This window comes from Nicotiana tabacum, chromosome 16, assembly GCF_000715075.1.
Source record: "Nicotiana tabacum cultivar K326 chromosome 16, ASM71507v2, whole genome shotgun sequence".
NCBI classification, from domain to species: domain Eukaryota; kingdom Viridiplantae; phylum Streptophyta; class Magnoliopsida; order Solanales; family Solanaceae; genus Nicotiana; species Nicotiana tabacum.
Window position 1 is genome coordinate 15,732,571 of NC_134095.1, and position 25,258 is coordinate 15,757,828.

At 35.6% G+C, this 25,258-nt stretch overlaps 2 protein-coding genes across 8 annotated transcripts; one reads left to right on the forward strand and one right to left on the reverse strand.

Moving 5' to 3' along the window:
- Window positions 1–19,904, forward strand: LOC107793186 (protein MRG2). 6 transcript variants are annotated; one of them, XM_075232609.1, is made up of 11 exons: window positions 1–140; window positions 231–405; window positions 1,971–2,024; window positions 2,216–2,229; window positions 2,643–2,827; window positions 3,219–3,259; window positions 4,122–4,226; window positions 5,759–5,838; window positions 6,310–6,479; window positions 7,047–7,131; window positions 19,542–19,904. In XM_075232609.1, exons 2-11 carry the CDS (start codon window positions 244–246, stop codon window positions 19,630–19,632), a joined length of 987 nt encoding a protein of 328 aa, XP_075088710.1. In that variant the 5' UTR covers window positions 1–140; window positions 231–243; the 3' UTR covers window positions 19,633–19,904. The 6 variants fall into 6 exon arrangements, with proteins under 6 accessions (XP_075088710.1, XP_075088712.1, XP_075088713.1 ...); XM_075232611.1 differs by having other exon boundaries at window positions 2,682–2,827; XM_075232614.1 differs by having other exon boundaries at window positions 25–140; window positions 545–2,024.
- A 562-nt stretch (window positions 19,905–20,466) lies between these two features.
- LOC107793187 (bet1-like protein At4g14600) lies at window positions 20,467–24,670 on the reverse strand. 2 transcript variants are annotated; one of them, XM_016615475.2, is made up of 5 exons: window positions 24,552–24,670; window positions 24,296–24,386; window positions 23,958–24,081; window positions 21,640–21,696; window positions 20,590–20,952 (listed from the first exon to the last, which is right to left on the reverse strand). In XM_016615475.2, the coding sequence occupies exons 2-5, from the start codon at window positions 24,352–24,354 to the stop codon at window positions 20,791–20,793; spliced, it is 402 nt and encodes a 133-aa protein (XP_016470961.1). In that variant the 5' UTR covers window positions 24,355–24,386; window positions 24,552–24,670; the 3' UTR covers window positions 20,590–20,790. The 2 variants fall into 2 exon arrangements, with proteins under 2 accessions (XP_075088716.1, XP_016470961.1); XM_075232615.1 differs by lacking the exon at window positions 24,552–24,670 and having other exon boundaries at window positions 20,467–20,952; window positions 24,296–24,534.
- Window positions 24,671–25,258: the final 588 nt, after the last annotated feature.

Here is a 25,258-nt window from a genome sequence, read left to right on the forward strand (position 1 = left end):
ATTTCAGGTATCAGTTATCAGAATGCCGCCACATCATATCATCATCTCGTCCGTTACCGGACCCGACCCGTAAACTTCCTCTCCTCCCTCCTCCCTCGCGCCCTTTCTTGATTTCTGATAACCCACAACTAAAAGAAGGGGTAAGAACCTCAACTCTTTATACCAATTGAACGGTTGAGCTTATTATTTTGAATAAACCCTTTCGGTTCATTGCCACTATTATTCTACAGAAAATCGAAGAAAATGGGAAGCTCAAATGCTGGAGTATCGGACGATTCCACAACCATCTCTGATGAAGTTGGTGGCACCACTCATGATACTGACATTGACGTGGTTGACTCCAGTCGTTTTCAAGAAGGTGAAAGAGTACTCGCCTTTCATAGCCAACAACTTTATGAAGCTAAGGTACACGCTCCTCTTACCTTTTCTTACTTTTAGCCATTTTGCATTTGGGTAAAATAAAATAAACATGGATTTTGTTTTGACTTATATGTTTTTAATGTTGTTCCTATCTAAGGGTAGATTGTTATTTTTTCAATTAAAGAGGGCAGCTCCGTACACTAAGCTCCCGCTATGCACAGGGGTCGGAGAAGGGCCGGACAACAAAGGTTTATTGTACGCAGTCTTATCCTACATTTCTACAAGAGACTGTTTTCACGGCTCGAACCCATGACCTCCTGGTCACATGGCAGCAATTTTATCAGTTATGCCAAGACTCCTCTTCTTATTTTTTTAACTAATGATTTAAATAAGAAATTTGATTGAGTGGGTTTGTGAGAAGGCTTTAAAAAATAGAGATGATAAGGGATAAGATTATAAATATAGATATAAGGTTACAAGAGAGAGATAGAAGATCACAATTAAGGAGGATATACGAATAGACCCTTAGGGTTCGTTTGGTATGAGAGATAAGGATAATTAATCCTGGGATTAAATTTGAGATGAGTTTATCCTACGTTTGGTTGGGATAAAATCGTGGTATAACTAATCCCGAGATTAGTTATCCCGAGATTATACTTTTTTTATCCCCATGGAAGGGTGGGATAACTAATCCTGAAATAATTAATCATGGGATAACTTGTTTCCCAACCAAACAACCCCTTAGAGTTCAAAATCTCTAGAAAGCATAGGATGTAAGGTAAAGTGATAACATGATTAGAGCATATTCTCAATTACTAGGTATTGTTCATATAGATCTTTTTATTCTATTGGATCCCAAGAGATTGTAGGTCCTTCGAAACAACTTTTTACCGGGTGATTTTAGGGCTATCTCGTCCCCCCTTATAACACCTCGACTAAGACCAGTGCATCTGGTAGTCGACGCAGGACATGACCAAACAAATCTCAAGCGACCTCGTCTCATTTTATCCTTGATGTGTGCTACTTGAACCTTAAATCGCAAATGTGCTCATTTGTCTAGCCTTTTATGGCAGCACACCATCTTGACATCCACATCTCTGCAACTCTCATTTTATGGATGTTTTGGAAAGGAAATTTGATATTTTGAGAATTGCTGAATCTAGTTTTGCATCAATCTGCTACGTCAACAACCTCTTGCCATCTGCATCTTCAATCATTTATCTCAGAATCAATTTTGACTCTTTTGTACGTCCATTGAAGAAAATTGCCTAATATCATACAACTCTTTAGATCAAATGACACCATAGATTATATTGTAGCGAAGAGAAAATAGGTGAGAAAATAAAATATACTTGTGAAGTAGATTTTTATTTTATTTAGAGGATAAGTCGTTGATCATGTGGACCGAGAAGGGGTTTGGTTCATGAACCACATAGCTGGTATCAAAATTTGACCTTTCCAGATGATTTTTGTTTTCTTCGTGGTTTAAATTCCAGTCTATAATAACGTGTTTTACCAGTTAGATTAGTTGATCTTATGGTTAATGCCATTTTAACCATGAATTTTGTACTCATCTACTGCATTTTAATTTTCTTTTTTTGTGTGGGAAGATTCAAAAAGCTGAGTTTCAAATGAGGGAGTGGAGATATTTTGTTCATTATCTTGTAAGTATCAGTTTCCCTAACTCTATAACTTTTTAAAAGCTCCATTTATTTTACAGTAAAACATTGTTGTCATCTATCTTCTGTTTAGTTGGTAGAGAGTACCTCCTCATGGATATGAATGCGTTGCATGGGAGTGACAGAAGGTGATTGTTAGATATGTGCTATAACCATGCTTCTTTTTCCTTTTTCAGGGTTGGAACAAAAAGTGAGTACATCATTGTCAATTTTTTCCTCAAGCAGAAGTTTAATTTGTTCTACATAAAATTCTTGCTGGCGGCGAGTTTTCGAATTGACGTGCATCTGATTATCTGATAAGTCAACATATGGTTCTTTAAAGTCATTTGGCGTAGTCTATTGACCTCCCCTTATTCTAGTTCACCTTCCATTCAACTGACTCAGGTTCATTCTTTATAAACTGTTGACCTGCTTCTATTGTTCCCTTCTTTCTTAACTAAGTTTACTGAAATCAGAATTTTTTGTATGCTTCTAGCCTGTATTTTAGGTCAATGCTGTCTGATTACTGGTTTGGTATTGGTGACTGCAAGTTAGAAATCTTGGTTTATTACTTGGTAGCGCATAGATTGGTTTATTTGATTTACTTTCTATGCATTTCTCAAGGAACACATATATCTTTATTTCTCCCTCGCTTTTTAACAGCTGGGATGAATGGGTGGGCATAGATCGACTGATGAAACTCACAGAAGAGAATATTCAGAAGCAGCAGGAGCTTAAGAAAAAACAGGATACAGATAAGAGTTCAAAGGGTGGACGTGGATCACAAATGAAAACAAAAGGCTCCACAGGTTAGATCACTTGTACTCTACTGAATTAGCTATAGGGTGATTCTTTTCTACCCCTCCCCTTCTCTTTTCGTGGCAGACAGGTTAAGTTACTTCATTTTTTGTGTGATTAGAAGAGTCCATCTGTTGACTTTTGAAGAAAAATAGGTTCTTTAGGTTGACAAAAGCATTCTTTTCACTCTCCGGGTGTTAATTCATTTGCACAGGTTTAACCACCTGTGGTCTGAAATATTCCCTATTATGATGTGCTTGATGGGATTTTCCAGGAATACATGCTTTTTCTGCTGTTATCTTATTTTTCTCCATGCTTCTTAAATGGTTATCTGTTTCCTTCTTAACACGGGAATGAACTTTATAATGTACTTGAATGCATTCAGTTTTCGATTGATTACAGGGGGAAGAGGCAGAAAGCGAAAGAGTGATGTTCCGCACAAGGTACATATCTGGTCTAGTTTGCCTTTTCTGTTCTAAGGATCAGATGCTTATTTTTCTTTCTGCATCTCTATTCAGGTTTATTTTCCACTGTAGTACTGACATTCTATTGCCTAATACAAATGAAGGTTGCAATAATGAAGCGAGAGTCCTTTCTAACTATACTTTTTCTGTGAAAAATGTTCATTTATCTTGTCTAGTTTTTTAACACTTCTTAATAATCGACTTAGAAGTTATACTCTTACTTGTTTGTATCTGATTAAAAAATGGAAGCTAAACTTACATATTGAAAAGGATGTCACATCTGATGTTTTAGTCACACTTAATGCTGTTTGGGAGCAGCCCATTCGCATTGATTGCTACACTAGGACCCAGTAAGTTAAGGTTATTCGGTGTCTGCGGCTCCAATTGGCAATAGTTGACATCATTGGATGAAGATCTATATTAAAAATTTGAATGCAATTAAATATTTTTAAAAAGCATTGTTTTGTTGTTGATCTCAAATGAAATGATGCAACTTTGCGGAGATGGGTAGCTAATTATAAAGATTACATGGTTTAGAAGCTAATTAGTTACTTCATGTATCTATAAATTCTCAAAGGTCATCTTTAAATGATTATGGATTGAGTAATCTCTTGAAGGAAGGCCTCGTTTTTCTTGATCCCAATTACTTCCGTGCTATCTTAATTTCCTTGGTCAACGACACTTGGTTGTATAATGCTGGTTTGCCAGTAATTCTTGTTTCATTTTATAAAAGCAAGGGTTTGTTTAGCTTTGGTTTCCTTTATCCCGATAGGTCTCTTTGTTGTATTTTCTTGATCAATTTAGATGTGATCATTTAGATTATAATCTAGTTGTTTTCCAGGACAAGTATGCTCCTCCTCCAGAAAAGCTTGTCAATATCCAAATACCACCACAATTAAAGAAACAGCTGATTGATGATTGTGAATTTGTCAACCACTTGGGCAAGGTAAAGACATTGTATAGAAGATGTTTTGAGGGTTTAGAAACTCCAAATTACTCCTTGAAAGCTAATTGTATAGTTTTGTTATATAGCTGGAGTAACCTCTCCCCTATTAGCTCCCCCGAATTATTTTTGGATTTTGTTAGCTCCCTAACACTAGCATAGGACCATCTGTACAGAGCTAACATATCATCTTTTGTATTAGTACCTGGACAGTGCTCTTTTGCATCTTCTTGATGCTTTTTATAATCTCTTACTTCATCAAAAAAAAGGTAAAGACATGCTAAATGCTCCAACTTCTTGGCTGTCTCCTAAATTTGTTGACAGGATATTTGCTATGCCATGTTGCTTGATTACTTTTCCTTGAAATATCTCCATACTCTCAATCCTACTCTCTTTTGTTTCTTTGTACTTGTAGTTAGTTTGGTGTAGACTGGGAGTTCTTTTTTTCCTTCTTTTTTTAAGTTAGAACATTGAGCATTTGGGGTTTACTCTATGAACTGCTGTTTATTAAACTCATATGTAATTTTCCTTTGTTGTGGGCCTTGAGTCAATTCATAATCTAGACTAAGGTGTACATCGCTTTCTTAATCTCCAATGAATTGCTTGATGTGAAAATGAATGTAGAATCACTGTCCATGAACAAAGAGGGATTAGTGATTACACCCTCTTATCTCCAAAATACTTTGCGACTTTGAGTTACTTTTTTTTTGTTCATGCAAAACACTTGATCTCTTTCAATAAATACTAAATTTAATTCTCTCTCCGATGATTCAAGCTAATTTGCTGATCGTTTTTCTCTCTCCAACAATACAAGTAATAGATTGATTCTACTTTGTTACTTCGGAATTGACGTGAAACCTCCTTAGCTAGAACTCTACTTTCACATTTGAAATTAAAATTCTGAACATCTCCCTATTTCAAAGTGTGTAATGACGTATTCAAACATCTTAGTCACAGTGTATGTTAGTCAAAGTAGGTCATGTCTTGTGGAATGAAAGTGGCAGATGGTCATTAAACAAACTTTTCCCAACTTCACTGTGATTCAACTGTTACGCTGTGGCTAAAGGATTTATTATACATATAAATGTGAATAACAATGTTTTTGGTGTTGACTGCGCTGGTAGCATTTATTTCCATTATCACCTCTTTTATTCTTGCAAGTTGGGGCTGAATGAGATAGTTGAGCACTTCATCTAAGTTTATACTGAAATAGTTAGATATTTAACTTAGTTGACATGACCAGAAGTAGGAGAAGTATCCTATTTGATCCTTCTCAGAACTCTCATTCTGGTGAAAAGGATGTCTTATTCTAAAAACAAATATTACTGAAACCTAAAAGAAGATGCTTTTAACCTACTTGACTTCACTTCATGAATAACATATACAGTGCTTTCTTTTCTGTTCAAATTTTGTGAATCTGATGTGTCTGGTTCTTCCTTTTTTTGTGGGTTTTTTTTTTGGGAGGGGGGGGAAGGAACAATTGACATGTCTCTATCCTCTTGAGCTGATTGAGTTGAGGGAATATAATTTTGCAGCTCGTCAAACTTCCACGTTCTCCAAATGTAGATGAAATATTAAAGAAGTATCATGACTATCGGCTGAAAAAGGATGGAGTGTAAGTTTTCTATCATTTACGTCAACTTGAATGTTTCTCTAACTAATTGATATGTTGTCTATGTTATTTCCTTTCATTTCAATATATTTTACCCTTTTAGAATCTTTGTCCTGTTGATAATAATAGTAGAAAGAAGGCCACTGTTTTATGTATTGTTCTTTGAACTTGATTGTTATCAATAAAAATGCTTTCGTTGTTGCAAAGAATCTTCTTAGTCGATCTGTGAGTTGGACTGCAAACATATCCCTAGTTGATTTTTGGTGATACCGAACTCTTAGGAATATATTGCAGATATACCTTGCGTTATCAGCTTCATCTCTTTCATTTATCTTCTGAAGATGCAAGAATCTGATAATTTTTCTTCATGGAGTTTTAATATATTGATCTATTGAGTAACAATGATTCTGTTCATCACTATTACAAGCTTAATAACTAGTAAATTGAATTTACCTTAATTGATCTTGGGTGAAGGATATCTGATTCTGTTGGAGAGATTCTTAGTGGTTTGCAATGCTACTTCGACAAAGCACTGCCTGCTATGCTCCTTTACAAGAACGAGCGGGAACAATACCAAGAATCAATTAGAGATGATGCCGCTCCTTCCTCTATATATGGAGCCGAGCATTTATTACGGCTTTTTGGTATGTTCGGTTTTATCAAATTCTTAAGCAGTTGATGTTGCATGTGACAGTTTAGCTTCGTGTTTATGTTTGAAACTTAGCTACCTATATTCGTTGACTTCAAAGTCCTCATTTGTGGGTGTGGAATGAGCTAAAATATTCTGTTTGCTGACTTTGTTCCATCTGGCTATACAACTTTCATCCAGTTTCTGAGGTCAAGGAAACCTTCTGCTTTAATCTAATACCTTTTGTAATAAATTACATGGAGTAGCCATGAATATTTGTAGATTAATTATTTGGCTATACTGAAGCCATAAGTGGTGAAGACTAAATCCTATGTCAAGGTGTAAAATAATTTCTTTTAGACTTTTTGCATCAAAATTCAGTGTTGCTGAGGCGCAGAGTAGTAAAAGCTTTTGCAGCCTTATTATATTATATGTGTTAAGTGAGTGATACAGATGCTTGTGAATGGTTTTTCTGAGCTTTCAATGTCACTTCATGATTGTGAAGTTAATATTTGTTTAAACTTGACTTTCACATCCAACATCGTTACATACCCTTAACAGCTACTTCTCTTGTTATCTGCAGTTAAGTTGCCAGAGATTCTGTTCTACGCAAGTATTGAAGATGAAACATTAACAGAGTTGAGGCAGAAGTTACAAGACTTTCTCAGGTTTAGATATCTTATGTTTCTGACATGGTGGCACAGAGTTTCTTAACTTGGTTTTATCCCGTTGGAATACTTGCAAAGAATTTGAGAAGTGTGTATGTCCACCTAAAATAATAGTGTAGGAGAATATATAATGGCAACCTTAAACCTAAACTAAGTACTTAATCTTGTCAATAAAAAACTTATGAAGGGAAAGAAAAGAAAGAGTACTCCATCTAATAACTTGGAAACTACAGTTGTATTACCTAAGAATTAATAGAATGAATTATAATTAAAAGTTACTATAATAAATTGTTTTGCCCCCTTTGCTGTCTCTTCTAGTCTCTTCGGGTTGAAAAAATAAAATTTTGTCCTTAGTTTTGGCTTTCTGTGATTAATTGTGAATCCATGTAATCTTCTCGATGCTTCTTTATATTCATGGAGTTCCAAAGATAGTTGATTTGAACATAACTCAAGACAAATGGCAAAAGTGGACATTTGAGTTGCTATTCTTAGCAGAATTGTCATATCCGTGTTGGATCTCTTTGCTAAGAAGTTCTTCCAAATAACGCCACCTCTTCACAAAAAGAAGGTAGAGGCTTATTAGTTGAAATCATTAGTTTGTAAATTAAGACTTTAAATACCAATTTCTCATCTTCAAGGCCATCATCAGCAGGCAAGACATCAATATGGGAGGATCAATCATCATACTTAGAACCCTCATTAAATTAACTCATGATATCATAGATTCATAGTATTGATCATCTTCCATTTATACAAATTAAAAAAATGTTTAATCAATTTCTATGTTCTAAATATTTGGGAGGTTATTTAAGATCTTGTTATTTAGGATTGAGGAATTAGTGTGATTGAGGGATTGGATACAGTTAATGAGAAGCATAGAGAGGAACCAGAAGAGGAATCAGTGATAGATGAAGAAGGGAATAAATCTGAGGAAGAGGATCTAGAAGAGGAGAGCAAGACTAAAGAGAAGAATGATGAACACAGAGAAGAGGGAGAAGACGAGGTCGATGATCACGATCAAGAAAAGTTTGATGTAGAGGTTGATCAAGACAAGGAAAGAAGAGAAGATGATGAGAAGGCAACTGAGGAGAGAGATCCTGAAGTGAACGATAGTCAGGTGGAGGAAGAGGCCGCCATTGAGAGAAAAAGGGTTAGAAACGAGTTTTGGGTAATGGGGTGTTAAATCGGTTCGGGTCTTTTCGGGTGGGTTTGGATATTAGTGAGAAAATGGGTTAGGGTGTTTAACATGCTGCCACGTGTCCACGAAGAATGGGTCTGTTAGATGGAGGGGTAGATATGTTTAAACGAGTAACGGTAGGGGTAGATAGTGTCGAATAGTATAATGGACGGTACATACAACTAATATTTGATAGTATAGGAACACATATAGCCCCTTTTGGTAAAAAGAAGGTAAAGGCATATTTATTGAAATCATTAGGTTGTAAATTAAGACCTTAAATACCGATTTCTCATCTTCAAGGCCACCATCAGCAGGCAAGGCATCAATATGGACGGATAATATTCTTACTTAGAATCCCCATTGAATAACCCATGATATCACATGTAGCAACCCCTTTGGGAGGGTACTACTTAGGAAACAAATCTAATTTCCTACTTACAAAATATTAAAAGAGATTAATAAAAATATTCAGAATAATTTTAGTAGCGGAAGTAGGCAATATATATTTTTTGAAAATACACCATAATTTTATTTTAAATGAAATACAATGTCAAAATATTAACATATGGTGATATAACCCTTCTTGATTAATCAACAGATTAAAGCAACTTCCAAACAGATTTATACAATCATTCAAAATCACTACAAGTTTGTATTGTACATAAATTTCAAACTATCGGGTAAAAAAAAGAAACTAGTTTTCTCCTTTTCTACATATTTACAAGACAAAGTGTAAATTCAGCATATTACAAGACTTGAGTTATTAAAACACCCTAATACAATAAAATAGGTTACAAATTCAAGTTACAAGATTTTGGTCTTTAAAATCCAACAAGCCTCCAAATAACATAAGTGTGACATATATATATATATATGTATGTATATATCCTGTTTATCATGTACATGTCCCAAAACTATGCAAACCAAGGTGCATATGCAAATGTGATCTCCATAAATTCTCCCAAAAAGACTACTTCACCCTGGCCATCTTCAAATTTCATCCCGAACATTTCCTACGATAGAAAACAACTATCGCTAAGCATAAAGCTTAGTGGTGTATAAACTTTAGGCTTGGAGTCATTAAATTCTCCAATTCCCCTTTTCAGTCATAGTTAGCTCAATTTAACATAATTTAAAACAAGTGAACAAATATATCAAATATATCAATATCAAACTTTGAAGTGTTTCCAAATATCAATAACAATGTTCAAGAGTCTAGAAAGTGTATACTATCAATTTAAGAGAGTATACCAAATATCCATTTTTCGCCCAATATGTACGTCATGCCATCACACTAAGCATAATCAGATATCAAGATGGACCGAAGCCCCAAATCAAGTAGGGTCAAAACCCAATAGACAAGAGAATCAAGAACCATATTAAAAATGGCTTCCTAGTTCGTATTTAACACGGACAAGTTCCATAATTCAAGATGAACTACAAATCCAAAGTCAAGATGGCAAAAGATCCGAATCAAGAGGCATGCCAAGATGAGTGACAAAGTCACTGCCACAAGAAGGACAAAGTCCCAACAAGAATGCAAAATGATCAAGCAATCCGTACGAATGGGCGATTTAGCAAATATCTTACAATATTTGATATAGTACGAATATAACAATATAAATTGAAGCCAAGAAAAATAAAATATCAAGTTATTTCAACATATTCCAGCAAGCAAAAAGAGTACAAGTTTATACACAAACCTTGGTGTTTTACCACGAAACAGTTCAATCACAACTTGGGGATGTTCGAATCGTCTACGCCGTAAACAAACCAAATCTGTCCACTTCCTCAAACACTTCCCCTTTGATTTTTTTTCAAGGGTTTATATACCTTAAATACATAATCAAGTATCTAAATAAGTTCAGTGATTTGGCAAGTCAAACTAAATATGATATTGGTGAAAATTACCCAAAAACGTTTGAAACAGAAATTCTGGACAGTATCACTGTTCCGAGTTGTGACTCAGTTTTGAAGATCTATACGGACAAAATAGACTTTATGGTCTTCACAAAAGTTGTAGATCTATGTCTTACCGTTTCAGAACATCTTGAATCACCTCCATATCAATTGTGAACAAAACGTTATGCTAAAATTACTAACAGCAGTACATGGAGTATTTCTAAAACTGGAAATCTGGACAGCACCTGCCCTGTACTTTCTGATCTTTTTTTAGGTAAATACCAACAAAACTAGATTTTGGTTCCTTCATAAAAGTTATAGATTTATGAAATACCTTTCCAGAAAGTCCTGGATCACTTAAATTGGAGCTCTGTACAAAAAGATATGTAGAAATTTCTAGTAGGTATCTAGTATAAAAACGAGTTTAGAAACTTACCAAGAGGAGCAACTTGATCTTCACCAAAAACGAAATTTGCTTGTTGATTTAGTAGAAATCCATGGTTTTTTTTCATGAAACTTCAGATTCTAGTTTCTACGGAGGAGAGAGAGAAAGAGATAGAGAGAAGGAGAGATAGATAGAAAGAGAGATGGATAGATATGAAATAAAATGGTTACCCAACTACTAAATATTCTTAGATAAATACAAAAGGTTGGAAACCAAAACCTAATTATATATTATATCTATTAACAACTAGTCAAAATAATATTAAGTGTTACATATAGCAACATCATGAAACTTCATTGCCAATATTAACAGAACCTAAAGTAAGAAATTTTCATATATTGACCATTTCACATTTAGGAAGTGCAAAGTAAAATATTTCCTCGTTATAAAAATGCCCAATCAAGAATGCAAATATTATAAAAAAAATTGGGGTGTTACAACTCTCTCTCTCCCTAAAAAAAACTTCGTCTTGAAATTTACCTTGTACTAGTCCCGAAACAAATGTGGATATTGAACTCGCATATCCTCTTCTCGCTCCCAGGTAGCTTCTTCGCCTGAATGATTTCTCCAAAGAACCTTCACTAATGGGATTCTCTTATTTCTAAGCTCTTTTATCTCACGCGCTAAGATTTGGATTGGTTCTTCTTCATATGTCAAATCAGGATTAACCTCAATAGACTCAATAGGAAGAACATGAGATGGATCTGAGCGGTATTTTCGAAGCATAGAAACATGAAAGACGTTGTGGATCTTACCTAATTCAGGTGGCAAAGCTAGCTTATATGCAACCGGACCAATTCTCTCAAGTATTTCATAAGGTCCAATGAATCCAGGGCTAAGTTTACCTTTTTGGCCAAATCTCATAATCTTCTTCCATGGAGAAACCTTTAAAAATACCTTATCGCCCACCTGATGCTCAATTTCACGCCTTTTAAGATCAGCATAGGACTTTTGTCTGTCTGAAGAAATTTTCAAACGATCCTTGATGATTTTTACCTTATCTTCAGTTTGTTGCACAATCTCAGGACCCACAAATTTTCTTTCACCAACCTCATTCCAACAAAGAGGCGTTCTACATTTTCTCCCATATAAAACTTCATAAGGAGGCATGCCTATACTTGATTGGTAGCTATTATTGTAAGCAAATTCTATTAGGGCTAAGTGTTTGTCCCAACTACCCTTAAACTCAATAATGCAAGCTCGAAGCATATCCTCCAAGATTTGTATTACCCTTTCAGACTGGCCGTCCGTTTGTGGATGGAAAGCGGTACTAAAATTCAACCTGGAACCCAAAGCTTCTTGCAAGCTAGACCAAAATCTAGATGTAAACCTCGGATCTCTATCAGACACAATAGAAACAGGGATTCCATGCAGCTTCACAATCTCATTAATGTACAATTCTGCTAAACGTTCAAGTGAGTAGTCCATTCTGATTGCCAAGAAATGAGCACTCTTAGTTAGTCTATCTACAATGACCCAAATTGCATCATGATTTCTTTGAGTGCGTGGAAGTCCAGAAACAAAGTCCATCGTTATCCTTTCCCATTTCCATTCAGGTATTGACAAAGGTTGCAGGAGACCAGCTGGGACTTGATGTTCAGCCTTTATTTGTTGACATACCAAGCATTTAGAAATGAACTCTGCAATGTCTTTCTTCATACCACTCCACCAATAGTGCTCCTTAATGGTCCGATACATTTTAGTACCTCCAGGATGCATTGCATAAGGCGAACTATGTGCTTCAATCAAGATCTGCTTTCTCAATTCATCATCATTAGGAACACACAACCTATTTTTATAAAATAAGGTACCATCTTTTCTTAATGAAAAATTTGATTCTCTTCCATTTTGGACTTTTTCAACCCGTTTCACAAGCTTCCCATCTAACTTTTGTGCTTCTTGGACTTGCTCAAGTAAGACTGGCTTGACTTGCAAATTAGCAATGATAGAACCATTAGAATTAAATGAAAGGCAAACATTCATGGCTCTTAATTCAAGAAGCAAAGGCAAAGGACTTAGAGTTAAACTTGCAAGGGAATTGCGACTCAACGCATCTGCAACCACATTGGCTTTACCAGGATGATAATCAATCGTGCAATCATAATCTTTGATGAGTTCAAGCCATCTACGTTGTCGCAAGTTTAACTCTTTTTGTGTACCCAAGTACTTCAAACTCTTGTGATCAGTAAATATGTGACACTTCTCTCCGTATAAGTAATGCCTCCAAATTTTTAAGGCAAAAACAATGGCAGCAAGTTCAAGATCATGAGTGGGATAATTCAACTCATGCGATTTCAACTTTCGAGAGGCATAAGCGATTACTTTCCCTTCTTGCATCAAAACACAACCCAAGCCACGATGAGATGTATCACTGTATACCACATAATCTTTTCCTTCAGCTGACAAAGAAAGTATTGGAGCTTGTGTCAACAAGGATTTGAGCTTTTCAAAGCTCTCTTGACACTTGTCATCCCATACAAATTTGGCGTCTTTCCCTAAAAGTTTGGTCAAGGGAGAAGCTATAATAGAGAAGCCCTTCACAAACCTTCTGTAGTATCCTGCTAAACCCAAGAAACTTCTTATCTCAGTTGGAGTTTTAGGGAGTTTCCAATCAACAATAGCTTGAATCTTACTAGGATAAACCTTCACACCTTCAGATGATACAATGTACCCTAAAAAAGCCACTTCATTCAGCCAAAATGCACATTTGGAAAGCTTCGCGTAGAGTTGTCTCTCTTTCAGAATTTGCATGACAATTCGGATATGCTTATCATGATCTTCTCTATTTTTGGAATAGACTAAAATGTCATCAATAAATACCACCACAAATTGATCGAGATAAGGCTTGAATACACGGTTCATTAGATCCATAAATGCAGCAAGAGCATTTGTCAAACCAAATGGCATTACCAAAAATTCATAATGGCCATACCTGGTCCTAAAAGCAGTTTTAGGAACATCTTGCTCCCTCACACGCAACTGATAATATCCGGACCTCAAGTCAATTTTTGAGAATAAGCTGGTACCCTTCAGTTGGTCAAACAAGTCATCGATTCTAGGCAGTGTGTATTTGTTCTTGATTGTTACCTTGTTCAGCTGTCGGTAATCAATACAAAGCCTAAGAGTGCCATCTTTCTTTTTCACAAATAAAACAGGAGCTCCCCAAGGTGAAATACTGGGACGGATAAAACCTTTCTCAAGAAGTTCTTGCAATTGAGCCTTCAACTCTTTTAATTCAGCTGGAGCCATTCTAAGGGAGCGATAGAAATAGGAGTAGTTCCAGGAACAAGATCTATAGGAAATTCAATCTCCCTTTCTGGAGGCAACCCAGGAAGATCATCAGGAAATACATCAGGAAAGTCGCACACAGTTGGTATGTCCTTAAGACTTGGACTCCCCAATCGTGTATCGACTATATGAGCAAGATAGGCATCACAACCTTGACAAATCATCTTCCGTGCCAAGACCGCAGAGATAATATTAGATGACAATGATCTTTCTCCTTGAACTACCATGTGTGAATATGCAGGAGTTCTAAATGTCACTTGCTTCAACCTACAATCAACCAATGCATGGTGCCTATGGAGCCAATCCATGCCAACAATAACATCATAGTCTCGGAAGGGCATTTCAAGCAAGTCGACAGGGAAGACCAGATTTTGAATCATGAATGGACAATCTCGATAAATCCTGTTAACAACAGCCTGATGACCTAATGGACTCGTGACCAGCACATCAAAGTCAAGTCTCACAGATTTAACAGTATCGGGAAATGCAAGTGATGAGCAAACATAAGAGTGCGAAGATCCAGGATCAAATAATGTAACAACAGATATGCCAAATAAGTGAAATTTACCAGCAACCACGTCCGGACCATCCTGGTCATTCTTCTGTCTCATAGCATAAACTCGTGCAGCAGCTCTCGAGAGATCCCTGGCACGATATTGAGGGTACCAAGAGATCCTCTACTATTAGCTTGAGAATGAGTAGTGACAGGCTTTTGAACTGATCCTTCTGTATGTGTATAAGAAATAGGATTAGGATTAGGACAATCCTTCACTTTATGATCCATACTTCCACAATTAAAACAAGTACCAGAAGCTCGTCTACATGCACCATAATGATTCTTCCCGCACTGTGCACAAGTAGGTGTATGAGTTTTGCCTGGGCCATAACTTGGAGTACTGGCAGTAGAAAAATTTGACTTATTCTGCTTATGATGTAATGATTTATGTGTACTCTCAGTCTTGGAATAGTCAAACTTTCCCTTTTTAGATGGACCGCCATAATCTGAATTACCCTTCCTAAACCTGTTTTCTCTCCTACTAGCTTCTTCCTTGTCAATTCTTTCCCAAGTAAGTGCAGCTGAAATCAGCTTGGAAAAATCCTCAAGTTGTAAGATTGCCACTGATTTTCGAATGTAACCATTCAAACCTTCTTCAAATCTTCTGCACTTGTCTCTTTCACCATCAATAATACCTTTAGCATAGCGAGAAAGCCTGAGAAAGTTTTGTTGATACTCTGCAATAGACATACTCCCTTGTCTTAAATTCAGAAACTCTTTCTTTTTAGCATCACAATAGATAGGGGAACATATTTTGCACGAAATGATTTCACAAAGTCATCCCAAGTCAGCACCGGAGGTTTTGCTTTTGCATTTGGCACACTTACCCACCAATCATAGACATCATTTTGTAAAAGGGAGATAACATACTTAAATTTGGCAGCATTAGTACACTCCAGTTGTTCAAAGACCCTCTCCATGCGCTCGAGCCATTGTTCAGCTACCGTGGGATCTGTAGTGCCTTCAAATTCAACTCCGCCCATTTTTCTCATTTTCTCAAAATTCATTTCACTAGGTTCTGACATTGTCCCAGCCAAGTGACGAAAGAATTCAGCCATCTGCTGGAATGGGGGAGTCATAAATGGAGTATTATGATTCATTGCTCTTGGATTACTGCCCATTTCATTTCCACTAACACGAGAATGATTTAGGTCAGACAAGTGTTCCTCATTTCCTCCTTGAAGGTGAGGCATGGCATTATACTGGGCCTGACTTTCATCAACGGATTCAACAGCTCTATTCGAAGAAGGGGCCATATTAAAAGTCCTATAAAAGATAAGATCACACTGCATTAGGGACATGTACATGATGCATATGCACACAGAATACAATAAATTAAATTAAACAAGTATGCAAAAATTTATAAACTCCAAGTCATTTTCAAGAAAGGAAATAACAACAAATACTAGGTACTATCACAACAAAACAAATCCTAGAATCACAAACCGTGGCTCTGATACCAAAACTTGTAGCAACCCCTTTGGGAGGGTACTACTTAGGAAACAAATCTAATTTCCTACTTACAAAATATTAAAAGAGATATTAATAAAAATATTCAGAATAATTTTAGTAGCGAAAGTAGGCCCATGCGAAAAGGTTCAAAGTGCAATATATTTTTTTTTTGAAAATACACCATAATTTTATTTTAAATGTAATACAATGTCAAAATATTAACATATGGTGATATAACCCTTCTTGATTAATCAACAGATTAAAGCAACTTCCTAACAGATTTATACAATCATTCAAAATCACTACAAGTTTGTATTGTACATAAATTTCAAACTATCGGGTAAAAAAAAAAAACTAGTTTTCTCCTTTTCTACATATTTACAAAACAAAGTGTAAATTCAGCATATTACAAGACTTGATTTATTAAAACACCCTAATACAATAAAATAGGTTACAAATTCAAGTTACAAGATTTTGGTCTTTAAAATCCAACAAGCCTCCAAATAACATAAGTGTGACATATATATATCCTGTATATCATGTACATGTCCCAAAACTATGCAAACCAAGGTGCATATGCAAATGTGATCTCCATAAATTCTCCCAAAAAGACTACACCCTGGCCATCTTCAGATTTCATCCCGAACATTTCCTACGATAGAAAACAACTATCGCTAAGCATAAAGCTTAGTGGTGTATAAACTTTAGGCTTGGAGTCATTAAATTCTCCAATTCCCCTTTTCAGTCATAGTTAGCTCAATTTAACATAATTTAAAACAAGTGAACAAATATATCAAACATATCAATATCAAACTTTGAAGTGTTTCCAAATATCAATAACAATGTTCAAGAGTCTAGAAAATGTATACTATCAATTTAAGAGAGTACCAAATATCCATTTTTCGCCCAATATGTACGTCATGCCATCACACTAAGCATAATCAGATATCAAGATGGACCGAAGCCTCAAATCAAGTAGGGTCAAAACCCAATAGACAAGAGAATCAAGAACCATATTAAAAATGGCTTCCTAGTTCGTACTTAACATGGACAAGTTCCATAATTCAAGATGAACTACAAATCCAAAGTCAAGATGGCAAAAGATCCGAATCAAGAGGCATGCCAAGATGAGTGACAAAGTCACTGCCACAAGAAGGACAAAGTCCCATCAAGAATGCAAAATGATCAAACAATCCGTACGAATGGGCGATTTAGCAAATATCTTACAATACTTGATATAGTACGAATATAACAATATAAATTGAAGCCAAGAAAAATAAAATATCAAGTTATTTCAACATATTCCAGCAAGCAAAAAGAGTACAAGTTTATACACAAACCTTGGTGTTTTACCACGAAACAGTTCAATCACAACTTGGGGACGTTCGAATCGTCTACGCCGTAAACAAACCAAATCTGTCCACTTCCTCAAACACTTCCCCTTTGTTTTTTTTCAAGGGTTTATATACCTTAAATACATAATCAAGTATCTAAATAAGTTCAGTGATTTGGCAAGTCAAACTAAATATGATATTGGTGAAAATTACCCAAAAACGTTTGAAACAGAAATTCTGGACAGTATCACTGTTCCGAGTTGTGACTCAGTTTTGAAGATCTATACGGACAAAATAGACTTTATGGTCTTCACAAAAGTTGTAGATCTATGTCTTACCGTTTCAGAACATCTTGAATCACCTCCATATCAATTGTGAACAAAAAGTTATGCTAAAATTACTAACAACAGTACATGGAGTATTTCTAAAACTGGAAATCTGGACAGCACCTGCCCTGTACTTTCTGATCCTTTTTCAGGTAAATACCAACAAAACTAGATTTTGGTTCCTTCATAAAAGTTATAGATTTATGAAATACCTTTCCAGAAAGTCCTGGATCACTTAAATCGGAGCTCTGTACAAAAAGATATGTGGAAAATTCTAGTAGGTGTCTAGTATAAAAACTAGTTTAGAAATTTACCAAGAGGAGCAACTTGATCTTCACCAAAAACGAAATTTGCTTGTTGATTTAGTAGAAATCCATGTTTTTTTTTTCATGAAACTTCAGATTCTAGTTTCTACGGAGGAGAGAGAGAAAGAGATAGAGAGAAGGAGAGATAGATAGAAAGAGAGAGATGGATAGATATAAAATAAAATGGTTACCCAACTACTAAATATTCTTAGATAAATACAAAAGGTTGGAAACCAAAACCTAATTATATATTATATCTAATAACAACTAGTCAAAATAATATTAAGTGTTATATATAGCAACATCATGAAACTTCATTGTCAATATTAACACAACCTAAAGTAAGAAATTTTCATATATTGACCATTTCACATTTAGGAAGTGCAAAGTAAAATATTTCCTCGTTATAAAAATGCCCAATCAAGAATGCAAATATTATAAAAAATTTTGGGGTGTTACATCACAGATTCATAGTATTGATCATCTTCCATTTATATATTAAAAAAATATTAATCATCTTCCGTGTCCTCCCGAATATTCAGCTCAACTTCCCGGTTTGTTATTTAAGATCTTGTTATTTCGGATTGAGGAATTAGTGTGATTGATGGGCAATTTATGAGTGACTATTTCGATTCTATCCCTACCAGACGCACAATCGTAGTTCCTACTTTGGTACTGCCACAACAAATAGTGGTCATAGCCTAAGTTGCGCGGACTTTTTGATTTTGGTGTCGTTCCCGTCCCGATACGATACGGGGACGGGAGCGGGATACGTCCCGGATACGGTCAACTGACTTCGGACACTTTGACCGGAGTCCATTAACAAATTTGGGAGAAAAATTGAGATTTTGATTTCTCAAAATCAAAAATAAAACAGATTTAGGAGAATGAAAATAATGTCCATCTTGGAGAATGAAAGATTGAATTCTACAATATTCATGTAAGTTTTTCACAAAATATCTCTCAAAATTTACAATATTTTTATAGCTCTATTTTTTATTAACCGAATCCCCGCACCCGTATCTATATCCGGATTCGCACCTCCGAATCTTAAAATTTAAATTTTGCCGAATCCGATACTCGGATCCGTCCCTGTATCGGATACCCGCACCCGAGTCCGAGCAGCTTAGGTCATAGCTGAGCAGAAGAAATCATACCATTTTCATCTTTGACCAATGGTGAACAGGATGATTCTCTTGGCTATGCATCATATTTTGTCCTTGTTCCTGCCATTCAATGTTCCCCTTCTAATTTATAGGCTTTCAGTTGTACCTTCTTATCCTCTGGGATTTCAATGTAATTGAAGATTCTATCAACTCTATCAATCTAATCAAGAAACTCCTTAGTATGTAGATGCCCCTTAAAAGAAGGAAGATCAATCTTTAGCCGAAACTCTCCTCGGCAACTTTATTCTTGCCATTGACTTTCAATATCAAATGGATTACCATGATTATTATGTTATCTTGTGCAGAAATCTCCTTACTCCATAGCCAGCAGTACAAGTGTAATTCTTTCATAAACTAAGAACTATTATTTTGCAATGGCCTTCTGATAATGGATGTTTGTTGCTCATTTTAAATGTACTTACACTCCCGCCAATAACTTATCTTCCTTCCTTGCAGATTCCTGCAGAAGAATCAAAGTGCATTTTTCCTGTCCATGTACCATTCTGCGGAAGGTTTTGATGTGGCTGACAAGAAACAGGATAACTGAGTTGGAACTTTTCTTCTCTAGTGTACATTCTATATCACACCTACTATGTATATTCTCTGTTCTCCAATGCAGAACTATGTTGTATTACCAGGGATGTTACTAGTAAATTTTGCTGCATAGTAGCTCGCACATGTTTTCCTACTTATTGCCTGTGCAGTGGCTATTCCAGTGTTCTGGTTGTCCAGCTAAATCTTTTCTCTTGAAAACAGGTACTTATGTACCCTACTAACTTGTGTTACATATGGGAAAGAAATTTGCTCTGCAATAACTAATAGGAGGTGTCGACAATGTAAGGTGCATTGAGTTGTCTTTACATAAGACGGTATTTCCTATTTCATGGCATGACATCTTACGCTCATCCCTTTATTCCGTAAATTATGTATTAAGCTTATATTAAATAATCTATCTACTTTTACCATATCAAATAGTCTCGAAGTGTAATTACTTGTAAAAGGTAAATGCTGCACGATAGATTTTTTCTACAAGATGATTTTTTTTCCTTTTTGGTGATGTGGACTGCTAGATTGGAAAGTAGGTTGATAATGATGCCCATGAAGTTGTCATAAAGATGGCACGATTGGACACAACGAAACCTATTTTGCAGAATGGGCTAGAAGAGTCATTCATCAAGTTGGGTTAAGCAAGCTGGAGCAAGCCTTTGCTGATCAAGCAAAAAAGCAACAAAATGATTCAAAAGCATGTGTATCATAGCCTTCTAATAGCATTGAAGAGCACAATTAAGGGTAGACTTTGTAAGAGTTAAATCCGAATATATGCACTGTTTGCCGAACATCATCATCTGCAAAACAGGCTCTGCTGTTTAAACAAATGAAGTATGGAGCATCTTCCATCGACAATAATCAACTTTTTCCTAGGATAAGCAGACAATGATCATTGTCATTTGTCATATAGCAAGTAATAAAAAGAAAAAAAAAAGTGAAGAGAAAACGAGAAACTAATAACAATCCTCAGTGCTTCTAAAGATTAGGAAACTTTACACAAGAATAATATGTGGAGTTTCTACAGTTGCACCCTTGATGTCCCCAATCACAAAAAATTAACCACTGCGGCATTTGTATGATGCCTTGAATAGATGTGTTTCTCTCATCTTCATCAAGACTTGCACCAGAAACAGTAAAACAGCACAGAAGATCGCCCTTATCTCCGTGAAAACTTGGACAGCAAATATATCACAAAGAAGCAAAATAGTGCAAAAAGAATAACATGCATCACATGGTTTGATCCTTCCTGGATGATACTCCTGTTCAACCGTCTCATATTGTTCTTCACCCCTGCTTGAGCTTTGATCAATGTCATTTGCTGTGATAATGGGAAAAGTGTGAGCTTTTAAGGAAATATGGAAGTTATGTAACTTACAAGAATGATTCCATAATCAATAAAATAAGCATACATCATGAGAATCTCAGATAGACCGACCAACCAACACGTTTATAAACAATGCCACACTAAGTCTAGGAAAGTTTACTACTACTAACGGCTTGAAGCAATCTATTGCAGCAATTTGCTGAACGGGATAACTATTAGAAATACACCATTCAAATTTACAATCAGTTGAAAATATGCAGTGTATAGCCCACACAAATTACCCTTAAGAACAAAGAAAAAAGAGAAAAATGGAATCACGTTTGGGCTTATTATAAGATCTAACAAGGATGTATCTTTCAAATCACTAGAAAACCTATAAGAAAAGTATAGAGAGACAGAGACATTCAGGCAGGTTGGCATGGCAGTACGTAAGACAAACAAAGGCAATGAGTACACTTTCATTCCCAAAATATTTACAGTAATAACAATTGCAATTCCCAGCAACTATAGAGGGAGAGAGAGAGTTAGATTGTTATCCAGCCTAACGAACATAAATACCAAACAATCTCCAATATACAAAAACTTAATTGTTAAGGTATATAAATATATGGAAAAGTAACTAAAAAGGACTTACAGAATATCAAATACTTGGAAGAAAAGGAGAACAAGTTCATGGCATACCAGTTGGTTAATAAAATCATTCTGATATTTTGCTTCAGACTTAATTTCTTGGGCTACCTGCAGCATGAAATATTTATAAGTACTAGCAAAGGGTAAGTAGGAATAAAAATCTGAAACCCTGACAAAGATGAAACAACTAAGGCCAACAAATGAGATTGGAAAAGATGACCTATAAGGAACATATAGGGTGTGTTTGGTATGAAGGAAAAATGTTTTCCAATTTTCCTATGTTTGGTTGGCTTAAATGTTTTCGAAAATATTTTCCTTATAAACTCATTTTCCTCTAATTTTTTCCTTATTAAGAGAAGGGAAAACATTTTCCAAAACTCCTTCTCAACCTTCCCCACCCTAACCAACCTACCCCACCACCTCTCCAAAAAAAAGGTTTTTTTTTTTTTTCAAATTTCAGTTTTCCTGTCACCACCCTCCCTACTACCCCTCCTCCCCTCCCCCCGCAATTTTTTTTTACCTTATTATTTTATTTTATTTTTGCAATTTCAAATTTCTGTTTTTTCGTTTTTCTGCACCACCCACCCCAACCCTCCCCCCACCCACACCCACACGCACACGCACAAAAAAAATTACTACTTTTTTTTGTAATTTAAATTTCTGTTTTTTTTCGTTTTACTGTATTTTTTAAATATATTTTTCAGTTTTAATTTTATTATTTATCGGTTTAAAGGCTCAAAATTTTACAAGTTCCAAAATTATGAGTTCGTAAGTTTATGTGTTTGGAAGTTTACGGGTTTAGAAATTATAAAGTTTACGGGTTCGAAATTCCGCGATTTCGAATGTTTATGAAATTTGTGGGTCCGGAAGGTTGTTGGTTTGAAAGTTTATGGCTTCATGTTTATTATATCTAAATTATTTACGAATACTCTTGAGAAGTCATTTTCCTTAATTTGCGTACCGAACACCGGAAAATGAATAAGATTACTACTTGTTATCCAAGAAAATATTTTCTTAGAAAACATTTTCCGTTATACCAAACACACCCATAGTATAAAAAGATATTCTGGACTCCTACACCAGGACTTACACCCAAAGAAATGTTCGACTAGAAATACAAAAGTTTAGTGCTGCTTCAAAATTCAGTCTAAGACATTGCAATTATTAACACATCTATGCAGCAGATGCATGTGGAGGTCAACAATTAGTGCCAGTGTCAGTGCCAGTGCTAGATACAAGAAAAGGGGACAGTGGGAGGTAGAGAGATGATGATGTCTTTGCTCTACTGCCGAAATATGCGAGTGACAATCAGACGGTTAATTTTCTTACCTTCTTCAAATAAGATCAAGTCAAGAAGTGATTGTTCCTAATAACTTATCCGGACAGCAACAGTTAGGCACACATCGAATCCAACTTAAACTGGAGACAGAGAAGTATCACACTAGCCATGTCTTTTAGTACCATTTGCAGCTTTTCGGTATTAGCGTGTGTCCCGGCATCAATGTACTTACTAGATAGCCGGGAGATCAAGAAGACTACATTGGCAGTCGGCTATGAAAAATGGGAAGTCGTAGTGCATCAGCAGAAGTAAAAGATATAACCTCAATGTCGAGCCCAAATTCAGAAATCAATATTTTTTGGGCCAAGTTGATTTAGACCATAAAAGAAGGGATTTAGGCTTGAGATTACTCCAAAGAGTGAGTTAACATTTTTTTCATAACAGTAGTGTGTGGGCTAACTTGTGCACACCTCAGCCATTTCACCGAGTGCCTGCTACCTCCAATTGGCACAAGTATTGGGTAACTCTACTTGCCACAGCTTAGACATATAGAAATAAATAACCTAGTGTTTTTGTGTCTCTGCAGGGACTAGAACCCTAGCTCCAAGGTTTGAACTCACTTCATTGACCACTAAGCGACAATCTTGGGTTGATTAACAACTTTAATTATCCAGTACGATACGAAAAATTAATGGTAAAAGTAAAATATACATTTCCATTCCCAATTCTAAGATGAAATCCTAAATTAAAGGATAGAGAGCAACATTCCTGAATGCAACATTGTGTGGTTTAGGTGAATCCCGAACGCAGTATTGTCATTACGCTTTTCGTTTGTTCGTGGAAGAGACTTCAACTATCTTCAACCTCTATGCCTAACAAGTTTCACAATGTTTTCTAAGAAATATTGTTGTCAGTGTCCCAACACAACACGTCACCTTATTTAAAATGGGTCCATGACATAACACATCACCAAATTTGACATGTACATACATATTAAAGATGCCACCGGTTATGCAAAAAAAATATCCTCCAACAAAAAGTACAAAATACTAAAATATAGAGTCAAAGACAAGGTGATAGGTAAACATACATTTCTAAGCTGTTTTACTTGCTTGCGAAGACCTGTAATCTCGTTATCTAGGTCCCCGTGCATCGGATCAATCCGCACCTGTATCTCATCTGAACCACCTACTTGCCTCGTACTCAATCCATCTCTGATCAATCAAACAACAAAAGAAAACAACTCAATTTCTCAAAAATTAACCCAAAAAGTGTATTTTTGTTAATTTTCTCCTAATTAGGTTATGCTTTTGGCATATTTTGTTATAGAACACTTCTCTATCACAATTCAAATCGTGCAAGCAATTAGAACCATAACAAATTATAATTTAAGAAGACCATAATTTTTTTCCCGTTTTTCATAGATACCTGGATCTGTGGGAAGCAGCACCATAGAAATCACCGCCTCTATGAGAACTAGAAGCCATTGAAAGAAAAAAACTGAAGGAACCTCGAAACCCTAGGTTCACGGAAAACTTTTAAAGTATCAATAAAATGGATTGAGAATTCAACACACCGAAAAATACTTCTGTGCTGCCAAAGATTGTCCAGTTTCTAAATTTTTTTTAAAACAGAAGTAGAATTTTGTGTTCAGTTAAGGTAGCTCTGAGTCACAGCTTGTTACCTTTTTCATTGATGTAAGGTGACGTTCCCAGGGCATGTCCACCGTTCGATTAGGGAATCTAACGGTGAAGGGCCGATTACTAATTTGCCAGGTAATGGGAGCTACACGCAGAATATAGATCCCACATGGATAGTAGCAGCTAACTATTGAGTTGCTTCGTTTCTTTAACCAATGACTTAATTCCACGTACGACCAAGCTGTGTGTGGGAGTGTAGATTGAAATTTTCGTTTTATGTTAGATGAGGTAGTTTGACTCGGTACGGATTTTAAAAAGAAATAAAAATTGAAATTTGTAGTGTTAAAAGCTTAAGGGGTAAAAGATTTGTAGGGCCATAATATTTGTATGGCTATAAAAGCTTCTTATTAAGGGTAAATGGGTAAAATAAAATAGTTTAAAGTTAAATTATTTTCAAATTTAGAAATATGTTATTTATTTTGGAATACACTACAAACTAAAGTACGAAAGGAGTAATAATTACTCATACCATCCAATTTTCTTTTGTTAGTAGTACTTCTTAATTTTAGGGTTGTTCACAGTTTGACGAAAAATTAATCCAAACCAAAAACTAAACCAATCCAATTAAGTAAACCGACTTAGTTTTTGATTTGAATTGGTTTTGATTTCAAATTTTAGAAATCGATAACATTTGATTTGGTTTTGGTTCCATTATAAAAAACCAAAAAAGAAACCGAATCAAACTAATAAA